This window comes from Symphalangus syndactylus, chromosome 6 (genome assembly GCF_028878055.3).
Source record: "Symphalangus syndactylus isolate Jambi chromosome 6, NHGRI_mSymSyn1-v2.1_pri, whole genome shotgun sequence".
Classification (NCBI taxonomy): domain Eukaryota; kingdom Metazoa; phylum Chordata; class Mammalia; order Primates; family Hylobatidae; genus Symphalangus; species Symphalangus syndactylus.
Window position 1 is genome coordinate 10,068,729 of NC_072428.2, and position 18,205 is coordinate 10,086,933.

At 54.8% G+C, this 18,205-nt stretch overlaps 2 protein-coding genes across 4 annotated transcripts in view; one reads left to right on the forward strand and one right to left on the reverse strand.

Annotated features, from left to right (window-relative positions):
• ZNF408 (zinc finger protein 408) lies at positions 1-7,291 on the reverse strand. Of its 2 annotated transcripts, none has more exons than XM_055281702.2 (5): positions 7,072-7,291; positions 6,494-6,771; positions 5,405-5,466; positions 4,917-5,176; positions 1-1,560 (listed from the first exon to the last, which is right to left on the reverse strand). In XM_055281702.2, exons 1-5 carry the CDS (start codon positions 7,121-7,123, stop codon positions 50-52), a joined length of 2,163 nt encoding a protein of 720 aa, XP_055137677.1. In that variant the 5' UTR covers positions 7,124-7,291; the 3' UTR covers positions 1-49. The 2 variants fall into 2 exon arrangements, with proteins under 2 accessions (XP_055137677.1, XP_055137678.1); XM_055281703.2 differs by having other exon boundaries at positions 7,030-7,140.
• Positions 7,237-18,205, forward strand: part of ARHGAP1 (Rho GTPase activating protein 1) — a 24,814-nt gene continuing 13,845 nt past the window's right edge. Inside the window, exons 1-3 of one of the 2 annotated variants that reach the window (XM_055281772.2) lie at positions 7,237-7,622; positions 12,446-12,627; positions 12,845-12,940. In XM_055281772.2, coding sequence (XP_055137747.2) covers positions 7,405-7,622; positions 12,446-12,627; positions 12,845-12,940 — 496 coding nt within the window. In that variant the 5' untranslated portion in view covers positions 7,237-7,404. The remainder of the gene's footprint in view (positions 7,623-12,445; positions 12,628-12,844; positions 12,941-18,205) is intronic. The other variant, XM_063640947.1, reaches the window with a different exon arrangement.

Genomic DNA, 18,205 nt, shown 5'->3' on the forward strand with positions numbered 1-18,205 from the left:
TGAGAAAGCACACGTCTTTATGGAGCTGTGTCAGCAAAAGGCAAAGCTGTCAGGTGCCCATCTCCACCTCCACCACCTCTGCCCAGGCGCCGAGGCCCATGTCCTTATGGATTAGCACCAGGCTGGGGGCGGCACCTGGCTCCTCTGGCACCACGAAGCACTTCTCCTGGCTTTCTGAAATGGTGACCTCAACAACATCCCGGGCGGGGGAGACTTCCTCCTCTGTGTGCGTGTCCAGCAGTTGTGGCTCAGCCTGCAGCAGCACCACGGTGGGCTCAGAAGCAGCAGAAGGCACAGAGGGTGGGCTGCAAGGTGCCTCGGGCCGGTGACTAAGCTGGTGCCGCCTGAGGCTCTGCGGGAGGGTGTAGCCCATGCCACAGGTGGGGCAGCGGTAGGGCTTGTCCTCCAAGTGAGATTTGAGGTGGCGCCGCAGCTTGGTGGCCAGTGTGTAAGCACGGCCACACTGGGGACAGGGAAAGGGCCTCTCTCCGGAGTGCAGGCGCTCGTGAGCTCGGAGCGTGTGTGGGTCTCGGAGGGCCTTGCCACACACCGGGCACAAGTGGGCCTCCCCGGTGTGTGAGATGAGATGGCGCCGCAGTTCAGGCAGCTGGGGGAAGGCATCGGCACAGTGTGGGCAGCGGTAAGGACGCTCCCCAGTGTGGAGCCGCAAATGCCCACGCAGGTTGCCCCGCTGACGGAACGCCCGGCCACAGTGTGGGCACAGGAAGGGCTTTTCTCCTGTATGGAGCCTCATATGGTTCCGCAGGGAGCCCTGGTTGGCCAGGGGCCGCCCACACACAGGGCACGGGCAAGGGGCAGGGGCAGCTGGCACCTGGTGGGTCTTGCGATGCAGCCGCAGGGAGGGCCGGCGGGCAAAGGCCTTGCCACACTGGTCACAAGCAAAGGGCCGGGCACCTGAATGTACCACCTGGTGCTCTTTGAGGTCTCGCTGGGTGCCATAGGCCTTGTCGCATTGTGGGCAGGGGAAGGGCCGCACCCCACGGTGGCCCAGCATATGGGCTTTGAAGCTCTCCTCTGAGCTATAGCTCTTGCCACACTCAGTGCAAAGAAAGGGCTTGTGGCCTGTGTGCACAAATGCGTGCTTCTTTAGGTGGCACAGCTGCAGGAATGCCTTGCCACACTCTCCACACCGGTACCGTCGCCCCTGCTTTGGGGAGGTTTCTGCTGGGCCAGGAGGGCTCCGCGAGAGTGTAGAGAAGCCAGGCTGCTGGGCTCCAGGCTCTGGGGTCTTTGCTCTGGGTGGGCACTGATCACTGGGGCTGTGTAACTTCTTGGCCAGGTAGCCACGCAGCTGGGTGCCCCTGGCAGAAGATGAGAAACTGGCTCCACTGCCATCTGTGTCCTGCTGGGTAGCCAAGTTGCTCTGAAGTTCAGGTGGCATCTGTGCCTGGGGTGGGTATTCCTCATCCACATCGCCATCCTGAAGCAATGGGCCCAGTGACTGGCTATCCTTGGAAAGTCGGTCCTGGGTTGGGAACTTAAGTCCAGGGCTCACCATACTCTCTGCTTGGATGCCAGAGGGTGACTGGGAACCAGGATCTGCAAGGCAAGGATGGGGTGCTGGGGTTAGGGAGCTTCAATGCAGATGGCGTTACCAGGGAATTACAGGATCAGATGTTTTCTCCCACCCAGCCCCTGAGCCTTAGAGGGATCAATGATACCAATCTCTTCCCTGGAGCATGGGGTGCACACTCCATATATCTTCCTGTCCAGCCTAGGCGCCTTTTGGAGAAGCACTCCTGAGAGCCATGGGGTCCTGGCCATCTGGATAATCGCTAGAATAAGGCCATCCCAGATGAAGAATCCCCTTGTTCGCTCCCTGGAGACACATATTTAGGATGTGATTCAAGACCCCCTTCCAGAAGTGAGGAGCGCCTCCGCCCAGCTGCCCATGGTCTGGGATGTGAGGAGCGCCTCTGCCCAGCCGCCCCGTCTGGGATGTGAGGAGCGCCTCTGCCCGGCCGCCCCGTCTGGGAAGTGAGGAGCGCCTCTGCCCGGCCACCCCGTCTGGGAAGAAATGAGGAGCGTCTCTGCCCAGCTGTCCCGTCTGGGAAGTGAGGAGCACCTCTGCCCGGCCGCCCCGTCTGGGAAGTGAGGAGCGCCTCTGCCCTGCCGCCCCATCTGGGAAGTGAGGAGCGCCTCTGCCCGGCCGCCCTGTCTGGGAAGAAGTGAGGAGCGCCTCTGCCCGGCCGCCCCGTCTGGGAAGTGAGGAGCGCCTCTGCCCGGCCGCCCTGTCTGGGAAGAAGTGAGGAGCGCCTCTGCCTGGCCGCCCCGTCTGGGAAGTGAGGAGCGCCTCTGCCCGGCCGTCCCGTCTGGAAAGTGAGAAGCGCCTCTGCCCGGCCACCCATTGTCTGGGAAGAAGTGAGGAGCATCTCCTCTACCCGGCCACCCATCGTCTGGGAAGAAGTGAGGAGCATCTCCTCTACCCGGCCGCCCCGTCTGGGAAGTGAGGAGCGCCTCTGCCCGGCCGCCCCGTCTGGGAAGAAGTGAGGAGCATCTCCTCTACCCGGCCGCCCCGTCTGGGAAATGAGGAGCGTCTCTGCCCGGCTGTCCCGTCTGGAAAGTGAGAAGCGCCTCTGCCCGGCCACCCATCGTCTGGGAAGAAGTGAGGAGCATCTCCTCTACCCGGCCGCCCCGTCTGGGAAGTGAGGAGCGTCTCTGCCCGGCTGCCCCGTCTGGGAAGTGAGGAGCGTCTCTGCCCAGCCGTCCCGTCTGGGAGGTGAGGAGCGTCTCTGCCCGGCCGTCCCGTCTGGGAAGTGAGGAGCACATCTGCCCGGCCACCCATCGTCTGGGAAGTGAGGAGCGCCTCTGCCCGGCCGCCCTGTCTGGGAAGAAGTGAGGAGCGCCTCTGCCCGGCCGCCCCGTCTGGGAAGAAGTGAGGAGCGCCTCTGCCCGGCCGCCCCATCTGGGAAGAAGTGAGGAGCGCCTCTGCCCGGCCACCCCGTCTGGGAAGAAGTCAGGAGCGCCTCTTCCCGGCTGCCCATCATCTGGAAAGTGAGGAGCGCCTCTGCCCGGCCGCCCCGTCTGGGAAGTGAGGAGCACCTGTGCCCGGCCGCCCATCGTCTGGGAAGTGAGGAGCGCCTCTGCCCGGCCACCCATCGTCTGGGAAGTGAGGAGCGCCTCTGCCCCGCTGCCCCGCCTGGGAAGTGAGGAGCGCCTCTGCCCGGCCGCCCCGTCTGGGAAGTGAGGAGCACCTCTGCTCGGCTGCCCCGTCTGGGAAGTGAGGAGTGCCTCTGCCCGGCCGCCCCATCTGGGAAGTGGGGAGCACCTCTGCCCGGCCATCCCGTCCGGGAGGTCTACCACGGAGGCCATACGCAATGTGGGGGCTGGACGTGGTGGCTCACGCCTGTAGTCCCAGCACTCTAGGAGGCCGAGGGTTGATCACTTGAGGCTAGGAGTTCGAGACCAGCCTGGCCAACATGGCGAAACATATGAAAAATATAACAGACAAACCAACCAACCAACCCAGCAACAACAAAACAGATCTACCCTGGAGTCATACTCTAATTTTTTCTATTTTCCTCCCTTTCTGATCCTTTATCCCACTTTCTTTTTCTTCCTCTTCCTTCTCCTTCTTCTTTGTCAAATAGAGGATTGAGTTATTATCATTGATCCATACAAAGTCCCTCTCTCATTTATTTTGTTTAATTCCTACCCCCCATTTCTATTCCCCGTCTTCCCATGTGTAACCTCCCTAATATGTTTGATATGCATCTTTTTGTTTGTATGTATTTTTAGAAAATATTGTTTTGTGTGCAAAAAAAATTAATAATAAAACTGGCATGTCTTCAGGAAAAAAAAAGAGTACAAAATTACAGTTAGATGAGAGTAAGTTCTGGTGTTCTACAGCACAATAGGGTGACTCTAGTAAATGATATTATAGTGTATATTTCTAAATATCTAAATAACTAGAAAAGAGGGGGCTGAATGTTCTCACCACAAAGAAATGATGAATGTTTGAGGTGATGAATATGCTGAACACCATGATTTGATCATCACAGATTGTACACATGTATCGAAACTTCCCTCTGTACCCCACAAATAATGTACAATTATTATGTATCAATTAAAAACAAAATAAAAAGTGCTCCCACTGGTCAAAAAAAAAAAAAAAAAAAAAGACCCCCTTCCAGCTGGGCGCGGTGGCTCACACCTGTAATCCTAGCACTTTGGGAGGCTGAGACAGGCAGATCACTTGAGGCCAGGAGTTCGAGACTAGCCTGGCTGACATGGTGAAACCCCATCTCTACTAAAAATACAAAAAAATTAGCTGAGGCTGAGACAGGAGAATCACCTGAACCTGGGAGGCAGGGGTTGCAGCGAGCTGAGACCACGCCATTGCACTCCAGCCTGGGCGACAGAGTGAGACTCCATCTCAAAAAAAAAAAAACAACAACAAAATAAAACAAAAAAAACCCCTTTCCACCTTAGCTCATCTGTAATATAAAAGAGCCCCCACACCAGAGAGAAGAAACATGGGAGGCTGGAAACCCTGTACGTACAAAGCTTACTCTCTTCCTTACTATTCCAGGAAGCTCTTAGGAAGGTAAAAGTTGCAAATATCTATATTGTTACTCCAAAGAACAGACCCGTCGCTCTTCGACAGAAAGCAATGAATGACAATTTATAGTCTGAGACTGTCCTTTGCCTGAAAATTCTAGCCTTGCTGTATCTACCAATCCTAAGCTATTCAGTCATAATCCTTACCCAATACTAATCAAGCCCCACCCTCCTATCCCATGTTGAAAGATCCACCTTAAAACAGATTTTGAAAAGCTACTAAGACTCTAGAGTGTCCTTCCTTACTGCAATGAGCCATAAACTCTGCTTTATCCTATCAACAGGTTGTTTTGGTGGGGAAATTGCTGGGGAACCAGCATTTATTTGACACATACCTGTGCAAGGTTCTGCTGCATCCTCCCCAGGGGAGGCCACTTCCTGCTGTACAGCAGACTCCACTTCTGTCACCACTTCTACAGCTGCCTCTTTGTCCAGCCCGGGCTGGGTGAGAATTGGGCCCTCAGAGGAAGACCGGGGCCACAGCAGTAGTTCAGAGCCTGGCAGCACCAGCTGGTACACTTGCAGATGGAGCCTCTCGCTGATCCGCACTGGGGCCACGTTTCCCTCACTCTCCAGCCTGCCCCATTGCACCAAGCTGCAAAGCAAAGTAACAGCCAGCTAGGAGATGCTCACTATTCAAGTGGTCTTTCCCGAAAGCCCCAGTCCCCAAGCAGTCTGGGTCCTAAAGGACGCTGTGCCTTTGGAACATTCACTGCAAAAGAGCACTGAATAGGGAATGACAGTCAGCGCCGGGTTCCATCCCAAGCCACAACAGAAAACCTCAAAGGAACGAATATGCATGACACACTCTCCTCTGACTTACCTAGTCCAGCCAGAACTCTGCTCACGGGCACACACGTCTCCCCATGGGCCTAATGACAGGTTCTGAAATAAACCAACAAAAGTCCTTCTCAAATGTGTTCGAGGGGGTCAGGTAGGAATAAAAAAAGAAACTAGATGAAACTTTCCTGGAACAAATTTAAGATGAAACTCCTGGAAGGTTAGAAGCCTCTGGTTCTCCTCTAACAGGACAGTGCTGTCTGATTATTCATTCAGTAAGGACCAAAAAGTCTGTCTCCTCACCTCCCTCCCAAGGGTATGGAGAATTACGAAATTGAACACATTACTGTCTTCCAGTGAGTACTAAACAGAAAAAGTAATAAGGAACACCAGCTTTTTTAAATGGTATTTATTGGGCCAGGCACGGTGGCTCACACCTGTAATCTCTCAGCACTTTGGGAGGCCCAGGCAGGCGGATTACTTGAGGCCAGGAGTTTGAGACCCGCCTCACCAACATGGTGAAACCCTGTCTCTACTAAAAATACAAAAATTAGCTGGGTGTGGTGGTGCACACCTGTAATCCCAGCTACTTGGGAGGCTGAGGCACGAGAATCACTTAAACCTGGGAAGTGGAGGTTGCAGTAAGACAAGATCATGCCACTGCACTCCAGCCTGGGAGACAAAGCAAGACTGTCTAAGAAAAAAGAAAAATAAATAAAATAAAATGGTATTGTGCAGTGAAACCTTTTATCTTCACTATTTCATCAGCTCCTCCATATAATCCCAAGAGAGCCACTGCTTTGTTTCACAGATGAATTAAATGCGGCACGTAATTTAACCAGCTAGGTGACAAGGCTGGAATTTGATCCCATGCTTTCTTAATTCCAAAAACCTTAGCTCTTGACCTTCCTCACTCACTGCTGACACTGTATGATTCCAGCTTTCAACAACTTTTCAAACCTCGATTCTTTAACTACTGCTGCTAAGAGGAGACAGTCCTGAAGAGAAGGGGACAAGACTATCTCCTATCTCTTGACATACTCTCTTTCTTCAAATTGAAAAGCTGTCTAGAAATGTCCAAACCTCCCCTACATGTTCAAGGGCGGAGAGAAGTCGCTCTATCCTTCAATACCTCCTCCTGCCGTGGCTTTACTCCCTCGCCCTTCTCCTCGGAGGCAGACTCCTCTTCCAGCGGCCCCCACAGCAGGCCTGGCTGCAGGGGCTCCCCGACACACCAGACCCCCAAGCGCTGTTCCTTGGCGAGAGAGGGGCCAAGGGCCAAGCCCCGGGGAAGGCTCTTTAAAGCGAGAATGGCTCGGGTCGGCCCGGGTGGGACGTCTTTGAGGCCCTGCGTACAGCCTTCTCCGGAAGGGTTCCATCCTAAGGCCAGGCCTAGACGCGGCTCGCGGGCTGCAGGGAGAAGGGAAGACGGTGAGGGAAGCCGCCCAAGAAGGTGGGAGGTGGGGAAAGGTGTGGGAGGAAACCGCAGGTCCAGCTGGGCCTGCGGAGCCCGAGGGACAGGTGAGGGCTCTAAGGGGGGCCCTGAAAGGTTTGAGGAGGCTCAAGGGCTCTTCAGAAGCCCCCAGCGACTCTGAGGGCACTGGAGGATCCTGGGATCGGGAGGAGAGGAGACTGAGGAGAAAGCTGACCAGAGAGCGTCAGATCCACCTGGGCCAAGGTTGAGGGTCGCGGACATAGCAGGTCACTCACCGAGTTGCAGCGCCTTCTTCCCCTCCGAGAGCAGCTCCTCCGCCTCCTCCATTCCGGGTCAGAAAGCCTCCCTACGCCGGAAGTGAGCGTCGTCTTCTCGGCTCCTCCAGGAAACAGTCACGGACTTCCAAATTTTTTTCTCAGGAAAGAAGCCTCAGAGTCGGACCTCATTGGTGCACAGGACTGGGAGCTTGGGAGTACTGGGGAGGCAGAACTCTGTCCGAGAGCAATGCGAACCTCGGATTCCGGAGGTGCACCAGTGATTCGACTAGCTGGGAAAGCGGAACTAATTGTTCCAGCCATCTCTTTTTGGGAGTGACGAGTCGGACTGTTATGCTGTTACCTCCCCGAGGCAGGCACTTAGGCGGGCATGTGCAGGAAGTGGGCGGGGCTCCTGGAAAGGCCATGTTCGGGGCCGGAAGTGGGTTGGAGGTGTGGCGGAAATGGTTGGGGATAGAAGAGAGCGGGAGGGGGCGGTTCCCGTTCCACCTCGGAGCCGGATGTTTGCCGAGCTTTGACAGGCGTGGCAGAGGGAGCAGTTCCCGAGCGCGGTGAGCTGCTGGGCGCGGGGTCTCCCTGGGTGGGGATGGGGAAAGGAAAGGAGCCGGCCAGGTCTTCCGAAGGGATGGGGTCCGGATGGGGAGGACCCGAGCAGATCCGAGGAGGGGAACGGGGGCGGAATTGGGCTCAGAGGCCTGGCCTTCCTGCAGGGTTTCTCCCCCTTTTGGCGCCTGCAATAAGAGGACTTAATCATTTTCACTGTCTTCTTCGTGCCTTCCCCAGGGCAGAGTCCAGGTCGGATCGCTGTCATCCAGCAAGCCGGCGGGAGGGGGAAATCTCCCAGATCTGATCTGGCAAAGCAATAAGAACAAGAAATTTGGGGGAAGTGTTCCTCCTTGCCACTTATTAGGCCACGCTTTCAATTCAACTTATTTATTTTTTTAAGACGGAGTTTCACTCTTGTTGCCCAGGCTGGAGTCTCGGCTGACTGCAACCTCCGCCTCCCGGATTCAAGCGATTTTCCTGCCTCAGCCTCCTGAGTAGCTGGGATTGCACGCGTCCGCCACCACGCCCGGCTAATTTTCGTATTTTTTAGTAGAGACAGAGTTTCACCATGTTGGCCAGGCTGGTCTCGAACTCCTGACCTCGTGGTCCTCCCGCCTCCGCCTTCCAAAGTGCTGGGATTATAGGCGTGAGCCACTGCGCCCGGCCTCAGTTCAACTTCTTAATCTGTGAAATAGGATAATTGCAAAACGTAACCAGGGCTTTGTAAACCGTGAAGCTCTATGCAAACATAATTGTAGTTGAGAGTTGTAATTGCTGTTGTATTGTGGTGGGATTTGCAACTGGGAGGCCGATTCCAACATTGAGAATATGATTTCTTTTCTTTTTTTTTTAGACTGAGTCTCACTCTGTCGCCCAGGCTGGAGTGCAGTGGCGTGATCTCGGCTCACTGCAACCTCTGCCTCCCGGGTTCAAGCGATTCTTCTGCCTCAGCCTCCCAAGTAGCTGGGAGTACAGGCGCGCGCCACCACACCCAGCTACTTTTTGTATTTTTAGTAGAGATGGGGTTTCACCATCTTGGCCAGGCTGGTCTCCAAATCCTGACCTTGTGATCTGCCCGCCTTGGCCTCCCAAGGTGCTGGGTTTACAGCCAGGAACCACCGTGCCCGGCTGGTCCTCTCTTTCCTCACCGTAAAATGGGCTTAGTAGAACATGCCTCATCAGTGCTATTGTGAGATTGAGTTTGTGTCCCCAGTTCATGGTCCTATATAGGCCCTCAACAAGTGTGGGTTCCCTTCTTTACTTAGGAGATGAATTAATTGGTTCAGTCATTCAACAAATGATAGCATCTACTATATATCAGGTGTTATTCTGAATAGACCAGAAGTTCTTAAACAGTGATTCTCAGAAGGTGTATGAACCTCTTAAAATTGCATACATCTCCTAACTTTTCTTAGGGAAAAAGTTCACACATGTGACCAATTTCAGAAAAGTCTACAACTTCCTAAAAGTGATTGCCTAAGGTGATCCTTAAGATTTTTGTAAAGGTTTACCTGCTGAGAATGGAAAAATTAATCTCAGAGTTGGGTGTATTTTGCATAGAGTAGAGCAGGCTTGTGGGTGGCTGGTGTCTTAAACAGGCAGGATACTTCATTTCTACTACTTGATGTTAGAATATCCCTGTGCTAGCTTCCTCACCCTCCCACTGAATGGGAGTTTAACTTCCGGGCTCAGAGAAGGTAACAGCTGTGGGTTGGGGGTGGTGGGAAGGGCCAGTTGACTGGGAGATGGGAACCACTGGGCTTAGTTATGCTGGGAAAGGAGGTTATGTGGGGAGGTTGAGGGAGGTGACGTCTGGAAGAACTGACAGCATAGAAGAGCAGTCACTGGAAAAGAGGTGAAGTTCAAGTTCAGCTCCCTTTTAGATGGTGTCCTTCTCCCTCCTTCACATCTACCCCAGCTCCCAGCTGCTCCTTTTTTTTTTTTTTTTTTTTTTTGAAACGGAGTTTCGCTCTTTCGCCCAGGCTGAAGTGAAGTAGCGTGATCTCAGCTCAGTGCAACCTCCACCCCCTGGGTTCAAGTGATTCTTCTGCCTCAGCCACCTGAGCAGCTGGGATTACAGGCACCCACCACCATGCCCAGCTACTTTTTTTTGTAGAGATGGGGGTCTCACCATGTTGGCAAGGCTGGTCTCGAACTCCTGACCTCCAGTGACCCACCCACCTTGGGCTCCCAAAGTGCTAGGATTACAGGCGTGAGCCACCGCGCCTGGCCCCGGCTGCTCCTTCTAATCCTGTTGTTCACTGCAGCACAAAGTATTTCTGAACACTGGAGAATTATATTTCTGGGAGGCGCTGTTGCCTCTACAGAGGAGGAAATTTAGGCCCAAGTAGGAAAAGGACTTGCTCAGCATCTTTGCAGCTCACTGGCTTAGGCCGGATGATAATCGAGCTCTCTATACTACCTCATCATTTCATGGCATCAGCACCTACTGTGTGCAGAAAGACGCCTCTGGGATAGGTGTAGGTGGGGCTGAAGGAGCCCCTGGTCCCTGGGCAGTGACAGGCTGAATAGAAAGGGTGGAGAGAAGGCTGTGGCCTGGAGGGGGTTGCTTTGAGCTGGATTCTGTCTTTATTACCCAGCTGGAGGTCGCTATGGGGAGCAGCTCCCACAGCCTCCTGGCTGGATGGCAGGAAAAGCATGTAGATATTGAAGGGTTGAAGGGTTGAAGGCTGAAGGGGAGTGAGGGAGCTGGGCTTTGGCGTCACTCAGAGAAATGCATTCCTGACCGCGAGGGATCATCCTTCTCTGTGTTCTTGGGAAGGGATTATATTTTGGTGGTAACCAGGGGTAGTGGATGAGGGCAGGGGACAGGGAGAGGGAGAGGAAGAAGAGGGTTTTTTTGGGCTGTTTTGGCTGGTTGGCTTTGGCTTGGGAGCATGAAATAGCGTTACCACTCAATCCATGTGGTTGCCCTGGTGATAGGGTGGCTGTTGCTAGGCACAGGGAGAGGGCTCACCATCCAGGGCCCTTGGCTGTGATGCGATGTGTGCAGGAGGTTGTCAAATGGCCTCAGAGCCCAGAGTCTGTGGCTCCGGGATGGCAGCTCTCCCCCTCTTCTTCCTGCCCACCCCCAGGGCTTGTCTGCTCTCCTTATCTGCCCTGCTGATTCTCTGACCATATATGTCAGTTTTGGGGCTCCAGGAATGCAGCTGGACATGGAGCAGCCTCTTCCCTGGGGTTAGACTGCATAGGTTGAACTAAAAACTGCCCTCCCTCATGTGGGGAGCTTGTGGCAGGAGGGGGAGTTGCTGACCATTAGGGCTGAGGGCAGAGGTGCCTACCCCTAATTTGCATGTGGCTGCAGCCTTCTGGCCAGATTTCAGACCTGCAGAAACCCAGCTTGGTGGTCAACTCTGCCTTGTGCCTGCTGGAGCTGCTGTTCTGCTGGTCACCTCCTCATCTCAGCACCCCAGACATCACGAGCATCCCCCTTTCCCATCTGCACCCTCCAATCCTTAGGGCCGTCGACCTTTCCACCTTGAAACTGGCGTCAGGAGCGCCCCGCAGAGTAAGAGTGGGCTTGGATGCCCCTAGGAGCCTGCAGACTGTCTGCAGTGACTGGCAGGCGATTCCACATCCCCTGCTGCTAGTTCCTGTCCTGGAGCAAGCCCAGCTGGGCCCCTCAGCCATAGACTTTTTTTTTTTTTTTGAGACGGAGTCTTGCTCTGTCACCTAGGCTGAAAGTGCAATGGCGCGATCTCGGCTCACTGCAACCTCCGCCTACTGGGTTCAAGTGATTCTCCTGCCTCAGCTTCCTGAGTAGCTGGGATTACAGATGCCTGCCACCACGCCCAGCTAGTTTTTGTATTTTTAGTAGAGGTGGGGTTTCACCATGCTGGCCAGACTAGTCTTGAACTCCTGACCTAAGGCGATCCGCCTGCCGCGGCCTCCCAAGCTGCTGAGATTACAGGCGTGAGCCTGGCCAGCCATAGCCGTTTTTTTCTGGGACCCTGTAGTCTCTGGCTTCCTCCTCCCCTCTGGGCCAGGAATGAGGGATGGAGTGGCCAGGACCACGGGTGATCTTTTTCAGTTCAGGCATGGGATGGGTTTGGAGACCGTATGTTCCTTAGTTTTTTTTTTTTTTTTTTTTTTGAGATGGAGTTTCACTCTTGTTGCCCAGGCTGTAGTGCAATTGGTGCATTCTTGGCTCACTGCAACCTCTGCCTCCCGGGTTCAAGTGATTCTCCTGCCTCAGCCTCCTGAGTAGCTGGGATTGCAGGCATCTGCCACCACGCCCAGCTATTTTTTTGTATTTTTAGTAGAGATGGGGTTTCACCATGTTGGCCAGGCTGGTCTTGAACTCCTGACCTCAGGTGATCGGCCCATCTTGGCGTCCCAAAGTGCTGGGATTACAGGCATGAGCCATGGTGCCCAGCATGTTCCTTAGATTCTTAACAACATTTCTACCCCTGTAACTGCTAGAGCCTGGGAGGCTTCTGTGTCCAGGTCTCCTGAGGAGAGGGGCGTGGACCTCTGCCCTCTACAGCTGGGACTGCATCACTGAGCCAGCTGGGTGGCAGGCGACACAGAACCTGGCACAGCTCTTCCCTCCCCAGCTGCAGGGCCTGGAGGGAGGCACTGAGCTGTGCCATCCTCTGCCCCAGCTGCCTTTTCTGGCAACACGCCTGAGCCACGGAGCCAGGAGAACCCAGAGCTACGTGGAGCTCTTGGCGGGGTTAAGAGTGTTGAGGAATCGGGACAGGGAGCCTGGGAGAGGGAAGGGTGGGGGCAGGAGGGCACGTGGTGGAGGTCGCAGAAGGTGAAAAGAGCAGGTCACTGACCTGCCACCTGTCCTTCTCTCTCCCAGGTTTCTCTTAAGGTTCTGCAGGGCAAGGCTGTCGGGGACAGGCTTGGCCATGGATCCACTCTCAGAGCTGCAGGATGATCTGACCTTGGATGACACCAGCGAGGCTCTGAACCAGCTGAAGCTGGCCTCCATCGATGAGAAGAACTGGCCCTCGGATGAAATGCCTGACTTCCCCAAGTCAGGTGGGCTGTGTCTGGTCTCAGGCAGCTACAGGCGCTTTAGAGGGGGCACACTCCTACTGCTGAAGGGAGATGCCAGGAGGGCAGGATGGGGCAGAACAGTCCCAGGTTTGGGCTGGGAGCACAGGCCTTACTGGGGGAAGGGCCAGACAGCATGCCTCTAGGGCAGAGCATGGTGCCAGCCCCCTGGCTTGTCCCCTGACCCTGCTGTGTTCCTCAGATGACTCCAAAAGCAGCTCCCCAGAACCTGTCACACACCTGAAGTGGGATGACCCATACTATGACATCGCCCGGCACCAGATCGTAGAGGTGGCAGGTGAGCACACCCAACACTATTTTCCTAACCCTCAGAGCTCCTGGGCTCAGGAAGTCAGCCCTTCACACCACAGGGGAAGGGCCTCTCTGCAGTCTGTCCCCTGGTCCTGGCGCTCCTGAGCACATGCACTGTTCTTTAAAAGCGCAGACTCGTGATTGCCATCTGATGTGCTCACCTGCAGCCACCTCCTGACCTATGGCCCCGTTGTCTCCACTTGCAGGGGGCATGTGGGGAGCCATGTGGCCTAGTGGCTTTGAAGTCAGAAAGCCCTGGGTTTGATCTCCAGCTCTGCTCCCTGAACTCTAATTTCTTCCTTGTGGGTTACAATAATGAATGCATGTCAGTGCCTAGCCCAGAGCCAGAACACAGTTGGCCTTGAATAAGTAGCCCTCCCTTCCCCTCGTTCTATTCCCCTCCTACCCCTCCACCCTAATGTTGGCTTTTCCACCCCATCAGTTACTGGGGAGGATGAGGAATGCCAGTCCTTCCTGGGAAATCGTAGCCCTAGGGAAGTCTGGAATGGGCAGAGCCTCTTTCCAGAAATGGGGAGGGGGCACATGGCTCCCTGGAGCACCAGGTTCCTGGCAGATATGCTGTCCTGCTGAGAATGGGTACAGAGCCCCGCTTAGGTCTCTGTCTCAGGGAGCTCCCTCCCTCCTGTTCATAACGGGGGACCCAGAAGAAACCAGGAGCCGGGGAGTCAGGCTGATGAGGTGGTTGCTGCCCTTAGGGCGCCACTTTAGAAGGAGCAGCTAGAATCTAGGATCCTTTGTCTTTTCCCAAACATTTGTCCATCCTCGCTGGTGAGGCCAGGCATTCATAAGCAGGGTGGCAGCATGGCCCTGCTGTGAGGCATTGGCGTGGGCAAGGAGAACCTGGCGGACACCGGCCCTGGAAGAAGCCTGTCCGGCCATGGGGGTGCTGGGCTTGGAGAGGGAGGGGGCAGTTGAGAGGATTGCCCCGAACGTCAAAGGTGTTTCCACGGCGTTTGTATTCTTAGCGCCTGCCCTGGTCTGGGTTGAGGGCCTTGGCTCTGGCCTCACTCGCCCCCTGCAGAGTCTTTTCCCCAGTCTGGTCCTGAATTGGGCACAGGAAAGTCACCCTGAAGGTTCTGAACTTGACTGGAGTCTGGGGGGTACCTGATATGAAGGAGTCTCTGTCCTGACATCATCCTGGCCTGTTTGGTCAAGGCAGAGCTGGGGGAGCCTGCCCTTCCCCACCTCCGTGGGTGACACCTGCTTCCCCACATCCCCTGCACAGAGCTGCAATTTGCTTCTATTTCCCCAGACTGTGATGAGCCTGAGGGGGCCCAGCCAGGTAGGTGTCAGTCCTGGCTGTGCTTGTCCTCTCTGGACCGCGATCTCTGGGGCTGTGGATCAGGAAGCGCTCTCGGTGGAGGCCAGGTGGGACTAGCTTAATTGCAGCCCCACCCTGGGGAGCTGGGAGCTGGTGGTGCCTGGGAGTCAGAAATAGCAGATTTATGGGAGGTAGGATGGGGGTGGGGGAGGCTGTGTGGGGACACACCCAGGCCCCAAAGGGAAAGGAGCTTGCGGGAGGGTCTGGCCTTGGGCAATGGCCTCTGACCTTCAGAGGCTCAGGGACCTTCTGGGTGATGGTGTCCCCATGGATGTGCCTCCCTGATTGCTGAGAGGAGGCTGGATTGGCATCACCAGGCACTCATTTGATGAGACCGTGGAGATGTCCAGGAGAAGCCGTTGTAGGAAGGGAGGGTGGGTTATAGCCTCAGCTCCCCTGCAGCCCAACTCTCCCTGCCGGGAATAGTTGTCATGCCCCAGGGTCAGATTTGGCTCAGTCCTAGTGGGTTCTTTCCAGCGGTGTGCTGGTAAATGGCTCTCTGGAGAGGGGAAAAAAGGCCATGATTTGTGGCGTTTGCAGTTTCTGCCTCCCAGATCTCTAGCTACCAACATGATGTCAACTGGCTTGCAAAATTCCTGACAATTGAACTGCTTAACAAATGTGTGAGCTGGCTGTAGCACATGACTGGTTCCGTCAGCCCAGCCCTACCTCCCAGGTCCCAGGCCTGCTGGTCCGGTTGTTGGGGGGGCTGGTTTGAGGGGGCCCAGAATGCCTGGGGAGACCTGTTGCTGATTAACTCCAGGGCCACCCTGGGAGAGTTCCTGATTGGTATCTGGGGAACGCAGAGGCCTCCTTCTCAGGCAGCTTGTCTCTCCCTGGTGCTTTGCACAAATGCTGCCCCTCCCTCCTCATTGAGTCTTCTCCCCAGTGCTCTGGAGACACTAGAGCTGCCAGCTCCTTTGTCTTTAAAACTCCTGGGCAGGGCCAGGCCCTTGGCTCAAGCCTGTAGTCCCAGCACTTTGGGAGGCCAAGGCGGGTGGATCACAAGGTCAGGCGTTCGAGACCAGCCTGGCCAACATCGTGAAACCCCGTCTCTACTAAAAATTGAAAAAAAAAAAAAAATTAGCTGGGCGTGGTGGCAGGTGCCTGTAATCCCAGCTACTTGGGAGGCTGAGGCAGGAGAATCACTTGAACCTGAGAGGTGGAGCTTGCAGTGAGCCAAGATCATGCCACCGCCCTCCAGCCCAGGCGACAGTGCAAGACTCCGTCTCAAAAAAAATTGAAAAGCTCCTGGGCAGAAGTTGGCTCTGATCTGAGATTAGGAGGGGGAGTTTTGAGCTTCTTTCCATGTGCTCCTTGTAGCAGCAGCTGCCCTGTCTGCTGGCAAATACTAAGCTACCCAAGGACTTGGGCATTGGGACCCCCACTCCAGGAAGCTGGAGGGCAGGGGCTAGACCTAGTGTTGCCCATCCTCTCATTCCTTGCCTATCTGGGAATCTCACCATCTGACCGACCCCCTTTTTACCCACATCTTCATCCTGGCTTCATTCAGTGTACATTCACAGAATCCTGAAACAACACTTTGGGAGGCTGAGGTGGGTGGATCACTTGAAGCCAGGAGTTTGAGAGCAGCCTGGCCAACATGGCGAAACTCTACTAAAAATACAAAAAAAAAACTAGCCAGGCGTGGTGGCATGTGCCTGTAATCCCACCTGCTCAGGAGGCTGAGGCAGGAGAATCACTTGAACCCAGAAGGCGGAGGTTGCAGTCAGCGGAGATCGCGCCACTGCACTCCAGCCTGGGTGACAAAAAAAGAACCCTGAAATGAGACTTGTAGTCCGCATTAGGGATTCAGTAAGGAAAAACACACCTCCCCTCCTTCAAGAAGCTAACAGCCAGGCCGGGCGCAGTGGCTCACGCCTGTAATCCCAGCACTTTGGGAGGCCAAGGTGGGCGGATCACGAGGTCAGGAGATCGAGACCATCCTGGCTAACACGGTGAAACCCCATCTCTACTAAAAATACAAAAAATATTAGCCGGTCATGGTGGTGGGCACCTGTAGTCCCAGCTACTTGGGAGGCTGAGGCAGGAGAATGGCATAAACCCAGGGGGCAGAGGTTGTGGTGAGCCGAGATCACGCCACTGCACTCCAGCCTGGGCGACACAGCAAGTCTCCGTCTCAAAAAAAAAAAAAAAAAAAAAGAAGCTAACAGCCAGCTGAGCATGGTGGCGCAGTAATCTGTAATCCCAGTGCTTTGGAAGGTGAGGTGGGAGGATTGCTTGAGGCCAGGAGTTTAGGACCAGCCTGGGCAACATAGTGAAACCCTGTCTCTACAAAAATAATAATAAATTAGCCAGGTGTGGTAGCCTGTGCCTGTAGTCCTAGCTACTTGGGAGGCTGAGGTGGGAGGATCCTTTCAGCCCAGGAGTTGGAGGCTGCAGTGAGCTATGATTGCACCACTGCAGTCCAGCCTGGGTGATAGAGCAAGATCCTGGCTCAAAGAAAAAAAAAAAAGGTTACAGTCTAGTGAAGTGGTTCTTTTTTTTTTTTTTTGAGACGGAGTCTTGCTCTGTCGCCCAGGCTGGAGTGCAGTGGCGCGATCTCGGCTCACTGCAAGCTCTGCCTCCCGGGTTCACGCCATTCTCCTGCCTCAGCCTCTCTGAGTAGCTGGGACTACAGGCGCCCGCCACCACGCCCGGCTAATTTTTTGTATTTTTTTAGTAGAGACGGGGTTTCACCGTGGTCTCGATCTCCTGACCTCGTGATCCGCCCGCCTCGGCCTCCCAAAGTGCTGGTATTACAAGCATGAGCCACTGCGCCTGGCCGAAGTGGTTCTTAAAGCTGGTCACAGTCCACTTTGCAACTATGAAAGGTATCCCCAGGATAGGGGGGGATCTCTTTGACTGAAAAAAAAAAAAAAAAAGTGCGGCCAGGAGCAGTGGCTCACACCTGTAATCCCGGCACTTTGGGAAGCCAAGGCTGGTGGATCACGAGGTCAGAAGTTCGAGACCAGCCTGATGAACACGGAGAAACCCCGTCTCTACTAAAAATACAAAATTAGCTGGGTTTAAGGCCGGGTGCGGTGGCTCACGCCTGTAATCCCAGCACTTTGAGAGGCCAGGGTGGGCAGATCATGAGGTCAGGAGATCGAGACCATCCTGGCTAACACGGTGAAACCCCGTCTCTACTAAAAATACAAAAAATTTTCCGGGCGTGGTGGCGGGCACCTGTAGTCCCAGCTACTCGGGAGCCTGAGGCAGGAGAATAGCGTGAACCCGGGAGGCAGAGCTTGCAGTGAGCGGAGATCACGCCACTGCACTCCAGCCTGGGCAACAGAGCGAGACTCTGTCTCAAAAAAAAAAAAAAAATTAGCTGGCTGTAATCCCAGCTACCCAGGAGGCTGAGGCAGGAGAATCGTTTGAACCCAGGAGGTAGAGGTTGCAGTGGGCAGAGATCACGCCACTTCACTTCAGCCTGGGCGACAGAGCGAGACTGTCTCAAAAAAAAAAAAAAGTGCACATGCTTGTAATATTTGTCATATAACATCATGGAGGTGCTGTGTGTGCTGAGCACATTGGTGGAGCCCTGGTTCAGAACCCAAAGCTTCCCACTTACAAAGTGCTGTAGCCAGCTGAGAAGGAGGCACCACAGGCCTCCAGCCCTCCCCACAACAGCTTCCCTAACCAGTTGCTACCTCTTAAATTTTAGACCCAGGGGCCTCACAGACTTTCTGCCCTGGCTGAATCCTCAAATCTGCCAGCCAATGAGGCCTGCCTTGCTGCCGGTGCAGATGTGAGGTGCGGGGACTCATGGGCTGGAAGGAAAGATTCTTTTGGTAGCCCCCATGGTCCTCGAGCATTTCCCCCACATCCTGCTTATTTCCTCTGCTTAGAAGGAGGTAGGCAGATGAGGCCGCCTCTCTCCAGGCTGGTGGTAGGCATCTCGGG

Excerpts from the sequence above, each read along its gene's own strand:
- ZNF408 (XM_055281702.2), bottom strand. The coding sequence starts at position 7,123 with ATGGAGGAGGCGGAGGAGCTGCTCTCGGAGGGGAAGAAGGCGCTGCAA. Across the intron at positions 6,772-7,071 it reads GAAGAAGGCGCTGCAACTCG|CCCGCGAGCCGCGTCTAGGC; the intron begins GTGAGTGACCTG and ends TTCTCCCTGCAG. Across the intron at positions 5,467-6,493 it reads TAAAGCCACGGCAGGAGGAG|AACCTGTCATTAGGCCCATG; the intron begins GTATTGAAGGAT and ends GGTTTATTTCAG.